Here is a 13112-nt window from a genome sequence, read left to right on the forward strand (position 1 = left end):
TTGCATCTGACCCAAAGGGCTGTGTTTGGGGAACTTGAACTTTGAGGAAAACAGCTGCTTTTACTTACATTTTCTGTTCTTAATAATGTATTTCCCATGGTCGAGTACCTGTTAATCTGGTCACAATATTCAATAACTACACAAATAACCTGAATCCAGTGCAAAATGTATTTTGGCATCTATGATAAAAATTAAAGGTTTATATTGGTTTCACATTCCACAAACTATGGTTGTCCAGCGTTTTGAAAGTTATTCACTGTACATTGTGATTTTTAATCATTTAGCCTGCCCTTGTTGAAGATGTTCACTTCCATCCCTGGGTTTTTAGGGTTATTGGTCGGAGCGATGATGAACCGAAGCGGATAAAGAAAAGCAAGATGATTGCTAAAGCGTTCTCCAAACGAAAGGAGTTAATGAAGAATCCTGAGAAAGAACTGTCCTTCAGCATGCAGACTGTCTCTCATGATGGACCTGTAGGTGAGCATATACATTCACAACCAGGTTTGGCTGTCTGGCTGAAAGACTGCACAGTTATCTGGTCTTATTATGGTCTTTAACAGTTAATTACAAGCATTGTTAGGAGCTGAGAGTTAAGTAGTGGTACCTGAGTGCTGTAAACTGCAAACAAACTACCCAATATATTGTTTCTACAGAATCGCAGGCAGTAGTAGCATGATTCAGTATCAGAAGACTTGTCCTATTGTTTAACAATTAATTGCAACAGTTTTGATGTATGTAATCGGCATACATTGTTTGTGTTGCCCCACAGCTGGTTTAAACTTTGAATTGAATGAACCTTCTGTGGAAATGTCCTCTGCCTGGGCCCAACATGTCACCAAGATGGTTGCCAGGCGAGGAGCCATTCTGCCTCAAGATATCTCTGTCACTCCCACAGGAACACCAAGTAAGCTAATCAGAAATTTAGAGTTTAAAGGCTGTTTGGTTAGTAGGATTAGGCAAGGGGAAATTAGACACCCAGCCTTGGGTACATGTTGTTTGGCTGGAAAGAATATACCCTACTCCCTGCTACGGATGCGTGTCTCCTGTGACTGGGATAAAGTGGAGGTGGCTATGTACACATCCCACTTTAGAATTTTACATATATCTAGAGAAATGCATATCCAGTTGCAATAAAAACTGCTATAGCACCAGAACCTTGGAGATGTCTGTCCTTAACACTTAAATTTTTTCTCTAATTTAGGATTTGCCACCTGTAGAACTGTTTAACATGTTTTAATATATTGGAAAAGCAGAGCATTACAAATGTTATTCAGTGTAACCTGTGTTGTTGACATGTGCTGTTTGCTCTCTGGTTCAAATAGCGCCACCTGAGGACAGCAGGAAGAACCTTTGGATAGTGGAAGCAGAGATTCCTCCTGAGCTCCACAAGAAGAAAAAGAAAAAGAGGAGGAAAAAGGAAGTGCGCCCCCTGGGCCCGACGGCGGAGGGTTACAACATGGGTTATGAAAGGGCCTCCAGCGCCGTACCGCGCCTCCCCAGGCTGCCCTGCCAGAAGAGCCTGGTGGCCAAGACCTGGGAGCCTGTCTCCCCTGAGGAAGTCCTGCCTGGCTCCTTCCCAGAGTTCAGACCAACCGCACCACCACCATACCAGGAGCAAAATTCCAATGCAGTCTTCAGCGGCCCTTCAGATTACAGAAGACATACTGCGCTGAACATGATTGCAAACCCCTTGTCTGCGGACAGCAGGTTCCAGGAGGACCTCGGGTTTGTGAACAGTGGACGCTTCCACCCCCAACTGAGGCAGTACAATGGATCGTTCCGCCACTCCACTGGGGAGGTGGAGCCTGCCTCTTTGCCCAATGGGAATATGTCTTATGTGCCCAGAACTCAAGGGAGAAGAGCTGGCCTGGCACCCATCCATTCCAGAACCAACCTAATGGATGCAGAACTAATGGATACAGATTCAGACTTCTGAGTGCCCTTTGCTGTAGCAGAAAGCGCTGGATGCTTTTTAGTTCGACCCCTCCCTTTTTTCCAATATATTAAAAACAAAAAAACAAACTGAAACGATTTGGGCGGGCGGGGGGTAGTTTTAGAAGGCCAGGTTAGCCAGTAGAAAAGGGAAGGGTTGCAGGTAACCACTTCAAACTACCAAAAATATGTGTATCACATCTATTCTCTGAATACAGAAGAAACTGCCAGTACGTTGATTTTTACACCCAGTGAACTGTTGGTGAAGCCATAAAGGAAAATACCAGAGTGCTACGAACAATCAGATTTCTCACTCAAGCTCTCAAAAGGGACCAGTACTTTTTTTAAACTATATACGTCATTACATAGCATGGCAGGAGACTTCCAATATACAGCCAATCTTTGTTTGAAAACAAGGATTATCAGTAATAATAATTGTATCCTTAACAATATTTAATGTTTGATCTGATGTGTCAGTTTAGGTTTACACAGCCCAGAGAGGTATTTCTATTCATGCAAAAGTCATGTGCTGAAGATGACAGCTTGGAACCATTTCTACAGTTGAAGCTCTGGGCTGCTGGACCCTTATTCTGTGACAAGAAGACACTCATCATGGAAACCCACAACCTTGCTTTGCCCTGTCATGAAGATTTATGTTTGCTTAGGATTGTCTGTTGTCTTTTCACTTTGGATATTTAGATTATGGATTTCATTTTATCCAATTATTTAGTATTGTATGAAACAGAGCTGCCTATTTTTTATTTTTAAAAATGTATAGGGTTACAGTTCTAGCAAAAGGAAAAAACTCAACGAACAAACAGTTCTAAGACAGAGCCTGGTGTTTTTATTTTTTCTAATTTCCAGAAGTGTGACTCGTGCTTTTTGATACTTGGTGACTTGGAAAGCCTAGTAGAAATGCTGTAGATACTGTATCTGGCAACTGAGGATTACAAAAAAAGTATTTAGCAGCGCCACCTTGTGGTTTATTTTAAACAACGTCTTGCTGTTAAAATACAGTAAAAACATAAATATTTAAGGAAGTGGAACTTGCTGGAAACATGCCTTGCAAGGTGGCAAACAATCAACCAATTGTGTCATATGAGAGCAGTTAGCTGTGTACACACTTCTGCATTCAGAACAGTTGAGATCCCCTTTTGCTTGCTGATGAAGGGAAACGAGTAACTGACGATGAATGAACTGCTCTGAGTTTCAGCATTGGATGAATCTTGCTCCATTACAGGTCTGTGGATAGCTTTCTTTTCACAAAGAGTTTAATGCAAGTTGATATAGTGTGTTCGAAGGCATATGGTTAACTGTTCAAAACAGTATCATTGAAGAATGTTCAAAGGCCTAATTGTTCAAAGGCCTAATTGGAGCTGTGTATAAACGTACACTTGTCCTAAATTTTGCTTGATGATAGAATAATTAGGCTTATAAAATAAGACCATTGTTCATTGATCTAACTTTTAAGGATATAATGGTTTGAGTGAGGCTTCATTTGTATTGCCATATGTTTTTACTTTCTCTGTATATGATGTATTTCATATAGTTTACATAAACCCGTTATTTTGTGCAGTAAATAATATATTACCGATGTTACTGTAGTAGGAATTGAGATGCTAGGCTAGTGTAGACAAAGTCTGAAGAACAGAACAAATTAAGTTTTTTTTTAAATGAGTTGCATAATTGGGTTATGCTATTTCAGTTGGGTTTACTGTTTGTTGGACTACACAGCTTGATCACAAGTACCAGTACTTTCAATTTGGCATTAGTTGGCATTCACAACCACAGCATTGAAAGTGAGGGAAAACAAAAATCTATTTTAATAATTTATTGTTTAAAAATGTAGGAGTGAAGTGAATATTTCACAGTGATAATATCTTTTAGGGATGGGAATCCCTTCTAGAGCCTGTTCACTTGGTCAGCTGAATAGACTATGGTTGCTTGTTGAAGCTAAACCATCTTGTAACATCCATAAACAATTAGGCAAATTAGGCAAATGTTTCAGCTGATGTCTTTGTCAGTGCCAGTCATCTGCAGAGGCCTCATTTTAAAGGCACTAGCAGATCAATCAGGCCTGGGTCATGTCTGCAATCAATGATTCTACCATGAAAACTGAATGGTGTCTTTGGCAATTTTACCGTAGTCATTCTTATTAATGACCTTTTATTAAGGCAGTGTGAAATTGACCTACAGATACAGTTCATATACAGCGTGTGTGATGTCATATTGATATTGTGGTACACAGAGATTGTACCTGTAAAAGTTTATAGCAAAAGGGTTATTTTTATATGTTAACTTTTGTTGTAATCAATATGCATGTGTCTGTAGTAACACAGTGCATTCTAATGTTTTTTTTTTAAAGGGATGTAATTAATCTATATAAGGAGAGCTAGGTACATTTATTTAATCAATTCTTCTCAATGGCTAATCTAAATACCACCTTCATTTAAATTATTAAATTTGGACATCCCTGTCATTTTACATATTTCTACAGACAGAAATACACTAAAGAGACTTAACATGCGCAGTTGGGTCTAACTTTGATACCCAAAGAGGTTTTTTCTTTTCAATTATTTAAACAGCAGCGCAATTTAAGAGACCCCTTTTTATATGTTATGAATTATGGAAATGAGTTCCAATATGCAATCACTGAAACAGAAAAGCAAAGAATTTACTGTAATTGTGTTTCTTCTGCCCGAAACCTGATTCCAGAAATAATTCTCAGTGAGCGGGACGTCCCAGAGATAGCTTTCGCCTCTGCAAGCACGCGCATTTAGATGAGAATGATCAGTAAAGCATTCCGGTGCAAGCTAAGTGAGCACACGCAGGACAACGGGGAACATGTGTCAGTTTGGTATGAAAGGGGTCCCATATGTTACATTTTTGGCCCATCAATGTTCTCCTTTTAGAACATACCTGCAAATGGAAATAATTACTTTTAACTGCAGGTTTAGTTTAAAAAAGCCCAGCAGCACTGGGCAGTGGAAATGTAGCTTTGGTTTCCAAGTGAGAACTCCTGTGGGTCTGTCGAATGAGAACATGCACCAGACCAAGCAATAGGTTTCAAATCAACTGGAGGCTGTGTGGTCCAGTGGTTAAAGAAACGGGCTTGTAATCCCACCTCAGCCACTGCCTCATTGTGTGACCCTGTGCTCCGTCTTTCGGGTGAGATGTAGTTGTAAGTGACTCTGCATAGTTCACACACCCTAGTCTCTGTAAGTCACCTTGGATAAAGGTGTCTGCTAAATAAACTAATAACTTGCTGTAGTGGTTTGGTCCATTTGGCCCGCTTAGTCCTAGTGTGTTTCATATTCAGAAAATGAGTGTAGCCACAAAAGCCTAAAATGTTTGTATATGAGAGAAGATTGGTCTATAATGCAGAGGTTTATGTTTTAAGAGTGGTCTACACTTTCACAAGTCCTATCGTAGCGTGTCCTTCAGTACTAACAATACAAATTGAAACACATCGAATCTTACTGTAAGTATTCTTCACTTTTTTATAATATGTTAATGTTTTCTATGTAAATGCCACCTTAAGACTTTATTTTAAAAAAAGGTTTTTCAAGGACAAAATAATCCTTTTTTTTGTTGTTGTTGTTTTTGGTTTGTGGTTTTGTTGTTAAATTCAAATCGGAGTGAAGTATGTCCTAAGTCATGTGTCTTAAGGGTATCAGGGGGGTTATTTCAAGGTAGGGAGAACACATTTTCATAATTCTGTTTTGATCTGTGTTCTTTCTGATAAAACTACATAAAAACAGAATATAAGATTTAACTGCTGACAATATGGAATAAAATGGTAATCTCCTGGGGCTGTATATTGTTTTTATTCATTTACCCCAAATAATAAATCTAGCATTCATTGTCAATCCCTTGTTATAATTTAATTTTCACAAGTACTGTTAAAGCTATATAAAATCAGTTGTATTTTTGTACATGTAAATAATAAATAGCTTTCTTTGTCCTTGTAGACCTTTTATTTTCTGTGCACTTATAATGTAATGATATTCCAAAAACTGACCCTGCCTCCCATCAAAATATGAAATTGTCATAAGAACATAAGAACATAAGAAAGTTTACAAACGAGAGGAGGCCATTCAGCCCATCTTGCTTGTTTTGGTTGTTAGTAGCTTATTGATCCCAGAATCTCATCAAGCAGCTTCTTGAAGAATCCTAGGGTGTCAGCTTCAAAAACATTATTGGGGAGTTGGTTCCAGACCCTCACAATTCTCTGTGTAAAAAAGTGCCTCCTATTTTCTGTTCTGAATGCCCCTTTATCTAATCTCCATTTGTGACCCCTGGTCCTTGTTTCTTTTTTTCAGGTCAAAAAAGTCCCCTGGGTCGACATTGTGTATACCTTTTAAGATTTTGAATGTTTGAATCAGATTGCCGTGTAGTCTTGTTTGTTCAAGACTGAATAGATTCAATTCTTTTAGCCTGTCTGCATATGACATGCCTTTTATTAAGAGGAGTCAGTTGGAGTCACTGGTGTTTGATTTTCTCAATATAAAGGATGTATCAACTACAATATTCAAGGACTGCAAGGAGATCTTTATTTATGTAACAAAATATAACAGCAGCAAGTGAGTATGAGTGCGAGCATTGACAAGTTCTTTTTTGCACTGAATGTTTGCAGATTTCTTTGCCCACCTCGTTGTATTTACTGGAAACACCTTGACACTCATGCCGATTAGTCGTACTTGAATCAATCGAAGCCGATATCTCACCCTGCCTGGTGGAGTTTTTCAAACCAAAGCTGTAGACCGTTTTAACTCTTAAAGGAATACATGGAACACAAATATTCATCCATTCATAAACATAGTGAAGGCTGAGTAACTTGCCTTGCTTGTGTTCTTCAAACCCCTTCCTGGTCTTTTTATGATGTTTGCACCTGTTCTTGGCTGCTGTATTCCCATGTCTCTTTGGTTCCTCCTTCTTAAGAAACCATGTGATATTGTGATCTTTTTTTTCTCCACCTGCTTCCACACTATACTGTACTATGAAAAAATGATTGCCAGCAGAGTTGAAAGGTCACGATAACACATGTTTCTAAGGAACCAAAGAGATGGCAAAACAACATTAAAGTTTAAATTATTGCACATGATCACTAATTACACATTTTATGTCTGAGCAAAGAGCAGTAAAACAAAAAAGCTTTGTATACTTCCACATTGATAATGCTGTGGTATAGTAAATATAAAGGCACACATAACAACTCATTAGAAAATGTTTATAAATAGGACCCAATGTCTCGTATAAGTACTCCATAAACTAAACAACTTTCACTTACTCCTATTATATGTAATTTGTTAGAAATGCATAGTAGAAACTAATACTTTACACACAGCTACTGTGCAAACCTGTGGCATTTGGGGCAGTGGCAACTTTTAGCACTCTTGTATGAGTTAATGGTACATTTTTATAAAACGAGGCAAGAGAAATGTAAACTCAAATTAAAAATGTTCATTTATAAAAATAAACTGAAAACAACAGAACACTTGAAAGTATTACATTTTGGAAAAGCCATAACCTGTTTTTGTGTTATTGGGATAACTGTGTTATCTTGAGTTTATATAGGAGTTTTGTACATGATATGAAGAAAAAAAAAAACAGACAAGATGTGTTTAGACCATTTTTTCTTTAACATCAAATGATTTAAAAATAGATTTCCTTTCATTTAGATTTGAATCTGACATGCAGCCTTACTAGACAATTGTCTCCTTTAATAAAATGATGGTGGTCATATTTGTCAGTTCCCATATTCATCTCGTGTCGTTTGTGTAATCTAATTGAGATTAAATACACATTCAACAAAACGAACAGAAAAGATCCTATAGAAGATAAACAGTCTTAAAATATTTTCCCTGGATTGTTTAAAACAAGTTATGCTAAAGCAAAGACTTGGCAAGGTAAGACTGAATAAACAAGTCAAGTGTTTGTGTTTTTCTTTTAAAAGTATGGTTTATATAAATATTGAATGTCTTTCGAAATCCGAAAAATATTTAAATGTTTAGGTAAAAATAGCGATGTTCTGTAATCATTTATAACGTTTTGTAGTGTTCATTGGATGCTACATTAATGTTCGTTGTCAGTATTATGGGTGTGTGGCAAGAAGGAAACAGAATTCTAAGATGCATTGAATTTAACATCCCACAGACTTAGACATTTGCAATGCCATTTAGCATCACATACATTAGAAATGTGTAGTGACATGCAATAGCATCACGTTACATTTACAATAATATCCTTATTTTTACATTCAACATTTATAATTATATATCGAGTGTTAGAAATCAGTAATTTAATATCCAAATATTTAAAAATAATTTTAGGAGGCTGTGTGGTCCAGTGGTTAAAGAAAAGGGCTTATAACCAGGAGGTCCCGGTTTAAACAAGTCACTTAACCTCCTTGTGCTCCGTCTTTCGGATGCGATGTTGTTGTGACTCTGCAGCTGATGCATGGTTCACACACCCTAGTCTCTGTAAGTCACCTTGGATAAAGGTGTCTGCTAAATAAACAAATAATAATAATATATAGAGTGTTAGAAATCTGTAATTTAATATCCAAATCACCTAATTTTTACAGTCTTAAACAGTATGGGGTCACCAGATTTCAGCAATGACTGTTACTTTTTAAAATAGGAATTTACACCCATTTATGTAACCAGTAAGTTAGGACTAGTGCAATACAGTTGTCGGCAGAAAATATGAATTTTGCATTCTAGATTTTGATATTGTTGTATTTCAGGCATGCCACTTAAAATTGCAGACCACTATTTGCCCATTTTTTTCTTCCAGAATTTACATTAGTCTTTCTATAAGTTACATACAGCAGAGTTAAATTGTTAACAATCTAGCAACTAATATTAGATTTGCACCAAAAACATGCCTGATAAAGTTTTGCTGATATTGGTCTCTGTATGGAGCAAAAATGCCAATTCCTCAAATTACCCCAGCAGAGGAGAGCTCAAAACTACCCAATTTAATTTGGTAGCCCAATAATTTGGAATTTTTATTAAAATAAAAATTCTGCAATTTTATTTGTCTGCATTTTCATTGCGGCTGGAATTTTCTATGCGTAGGCCATCAAACCAGGAAGCAGTGACTGAGGTACAGTGTTAGAATTGTTTCTTATCTGTGGGTGTTGGAGCAAAGCCTTTGCATTTAATTTGACTTTGAGTGTATGGTTAGCTTGGCTAGGAGATTTGGTACTTTTCTGTTTTAATTTTCGTAGCCACATTATTACTAGTCTTAATTCAGGTAAAAAAAAAAAAGGATTGGTATTCAGCCCTGACTGAGATCATGGAATTTGTCTTCCAATTTGTGTGTGAATCTAGCCAGGTATAGCCTAATATCCAGTCAATACTTAAAAACTGTAACAGAATTGTATCGCTGTATCCCCCTCATTAAGAAGGTTGCAGCTGTTCCACAATTCATTCTGGACTACTCTAGCCTTGTGATTATTACATCATCTGTTTATCTGATAAAGCCATTCATGCTTTCAATTCAGCTAAACTTTGGCATGTGAAGCAGTATTATTATTATTTAGCAGACGCCTTTATCCAGGGTGACTTACAGAGACGAGGGTGTGTGAACTATGCATCAGCTGCAGAGTCACTTACAATTACGTCTCACCCGAAAGACGGAGCACAAGGAGGTTAAGTGACTTGCTCAGGGTCACACACTGAGGCAGTGGCTGAGGTGGGATTTGAACTGGGGACCTGCTGGTTACAAGCCCTTTTCTTTAACCACTGGACCACACAGCCTCCAGTTGATTTGAAACCTATTGCTTGGTCTGGTGCATGTTCTCATTCGACAGACCCACAGGAGTTCTCACTTGGAGTAACAGCTTGAGGCAATGTCTATTGTTCCTATTATGTCAAGCTGAATTTATGGATCTCCGTGGTTCTTATTAAGTTCCGCCTGATTTCTAAAATATTAAAATGGGAAAAGTTTTTTTTCTCGCATACACTGTTTTTTATTTTTTTATTTATTTATTTTTGTCCTGGGCTATTGTATTTAGCCCATTTGTTACAGGCAGATGTGTCACCCCAAGACTTGTAGGAATGTACATGTAACCACTCCTTGGGGTGACATCCTTGCCAACATTAGACCTGAAACAAATTTTTTGGGGTTGTTGCCTGATTTAGGGGAAAGTTGTTTGTTGTAGGTTGCATTAGACTATCAACTCTTCAGTGTTGAAGACCAGAGGCATGCTGAAAATCCATCTGGGAAGAAACTGTTTTCATCTACAGTGCTCTCATCCTGACCAATTCTGTTCAGGGGGCTCTCCTACTGAAAGCTTGAAAAAAATATAAGTCCACTTTAATTTAGTAACCTGAGAATAAACATTTGTGTTTTACTACCAGCTTTTATTTTTACCAGCAGCCCTGATCAGGATCTGAAAAACAAGATTCTTTGATCGTGTAACCCACAAACTCTCATCTGGCATTAGAGAAAATATTGTCAGCTTTAGTATTAGTAACAAAAAATGTATGCCTCTGCAATTAGGAAGTTCTTACTAAAGGTACATTTCTTACTAAACAATTAAGTGAGAAGGGTATTTCCATATGAAATCAATCAAAAAATTCAAATTTTTCACTTGACCGCCTCTGATTTTAATAAACTTTTGCACATATTAAAGAAATGGTTACACTGTGAATTGTATGCCTGTGACCTCCCATTCATGAGATACAGGTCATCAAAGCCTGACCTGATTTGGACACCCACCCAACCTTTACATGGTCATAACTTCCTCCGTAATTGACATAGAAAGCTGGTGTTGGTGTAATTTTAAAGGTCTGAAATAGGACTATCTATATATAGGACTTACATCATTACATCAAAATTGATGTGAAATACAAGATGATAAAGTTTTGTGAATCTGTGACCTTTGTCCTTCCTAAGTGACAATCGACGTTAGGTGGGAGACACATGAGATAAGATAAGCAATGCCAGTAGTGATTCAAAGGCACTTCTGACGCACTCAGTTGTGGAAGCTTAGAACAAATTAACAACAGCTTCACATTCTGGCTACTGCCTGCCAATACACACTCCAATCGTAATGTCAGGATGCTGTAATCTGAAGAAACGACAGGCCTCTGAAAGATTAAAGTGAACACATGTTTGTGTTGGTGCTCCCTCCTTCCCGACTCTTTATTGTAAACAGAAACAAAATCTTTCTTTCCGGCCACGAGTCGGCTAACATCTTCCCTCTTGTAGAACAATTTTACCATTTGAGCAATCTCCTCTGTTAGCGTTCTCCCTTCGATTTTTGGATTTGGATCCGATAGGCATCCTGTCTCTTCCTGTAAAGCCTTGGCTGTCCTGGACATTTGGTAGGTAGCACCAAACTCAGCAGCAGTCCTCTGTATATATAGACCAAGACATTGGGACAGCTTTCAAAATATGAACTTGCTGACTTCGACTGATATTTGAATTAAATTATTCCTTCAGCTGGTCCATCATCTCTTGATATGACTGAGCCTGCTCCTTGATTGTTTCACGGTCTTCCACTTCTGTTTGTGGGAAAACCTTTCTTAGCTTTCTCTTCATTGCTTCTCTGACCTTCTTTACCTTGTGAGCTGCATATACTTGTTGTGACAATTTCCTTCTCTTCAGTGGAGATTCTTGTATTGCATCCAAGGACTTGTTTATTTGTGAAATCCCATGTTCCTTTTCAGCTTCAATATGCCATTGCTTTCAGGTTATTTGTCTTGAACAGCATGAGGGCTGGATTCTCTACTCCTTGGGGTCACTTTGTATTGAAGATGATGCTTAGTCTTGGTCAGAAGGACGATGGGCTAGCAGCTTCATAAATTGTATCTAAATTGGATCATCGGTTCTACTCCCATCGTGAGAACGTCAAACAGAGAAGCAACTTGGTTTTCTATGACCTTGCTCTGGAGTTAAAAAGTCAACCTTTTCCTCACAATCCCTATATACACTGTATGTTTAATGACCTTCATAACCTACTTTGTGAGTTGTGTGAAGGCCAGACAGACAAAGCATCGTTTTGGTATTTTGCTCCCTGCTTTGGGTGCTGCAATGGTTATTGCAGGTGTTTTGCAGATTTCCTTGGCAACTGAGGTGTGGTTTACCCATGTACATTGAAATGAAATGGCAGCTGAATTCCAGAAAACAGTTGTTTTAAATACATGAGATATTTTAGCTTTTTGGGATCGATGAGGGGCTATTTCAACGGTTCTATTGCCACTATAGCGAAACCTTGGACAGGTTTGAAGAATTTGATCACCTTTCCAAATTTTTAACTATTTGCATTTGTGATTAAAAACATAAATAAAATAAATTGGAGAACAGCATTGCTGTTCGAACTTTACAAATTCACCAACTCAAGGTAACCGTCAAAAGAAAGGTAGGTGTGGTTTCAGGAAAAGCTTAAATTTGGTAATTTCACCTCTTGTGGTGTTGAAACGAACACAAAACTGCACCATTTCATATATGAACCAACAGGCGGCACTTTATTAATTGCATCGAAATTGTGTTCTAGATCTCAAAAAAGTGAATATATGCAGATTAGATGTAAATGAGTAAGGTAAACCCACTGTTGCAAATTTAGAGCTACAAAGAAAGATTTTTAAGTGAATTTAACAATACAGTGGCTCTCAAAAGTATTCACCCCCCTTGGACTTTTCCACATTTTATTGTGTTACAACATGGAATCAAAATGGATTTAATTAGGAGTTTTTGCCACTGATCAACACAAAAAAAGTCCATAATGTCAAAGTGAAAAATAAAATCTACAAATTGTTCTAAATTAATTACAAATACAAAACAGAGAATAATTGATTGCATAAGTATTCACCCCCTTGAATCAATAGTTGGTAGAGGTACCTATGGCAGCAATTACAGCCATGAGTCTATTTGGAGAAGTCTCTATCAGCTTTGCACATCTGGACACTGCAATTCTTGCCCATTCTTCTTTGCAAAATTGCTCAAGCTCCGTCAAGTTGGATGGGGACCTTTGGTAAACAGCAATTTTCAACTCTTTCCACATATTCACAATTGGATTGAGGTCCGGGCTTTGACTGGGCCACTCCGGGACATTGACCTATTTGTTTTTAAGCCACTCCAGTGTGGCTTTGGCTGTATGTTTGGGGTCATTGTCCTGCTGGAAGACGAATCTTCTCCCAAGTCCCAGGTCTCTTGCAGACTTCAGC

The 13112-nt window shown here is 37.8% G+C and overlaps 1 protein-coding gene across 2 annotated transcripts in view; it reads left to right on the plus strand.

The window, feature by feature from the left end:
- LOC117419379 (protein smoothened-like) overlaps window positions 1-13112 on the plus strand; it is a 32186-nt gene that overhangs the window by 11384 nt on the left and 7690 nt on the right. The window contains exons 10-12 of one of the 2 annotated variants that reach the window (XR_009307270.1): window positions 329-477; window positions 770-904; window positions 1323-3172. Coding sequence is in view for 1 of the 2 variants with exons in the window: in XM_034032081.3 (XP_033887972.1) it covers window positions 329-477; window positions 770-904; window positions 1323-1936 (898 nt within the window). In the remaining variant the exon portion in view is untranslated. Of the gene's footprint in view, window positions 1-328; window positions 478-769; window positions 905-1322; window positions 10589-13112 lie in introns of those variants that run through there. The other variant, XM_034032081.3, reaches the window with a different exon arrangement.

The sequence above is a fragment of the Acipenser ruthenus genome, chromosome 14 (genome assembly GCF_902713425.1).
Source record: "Acipenser ruthenus chromosome 14, fAciRut3.2 maternal haplotype, whole genome shotgun sequence".
NCBI lineage: Eukaryota > Metazoa > Chordata > Actinopteri > Acipenseriformes > Acipenseridae > Acipenser > Acipenser ruthenus.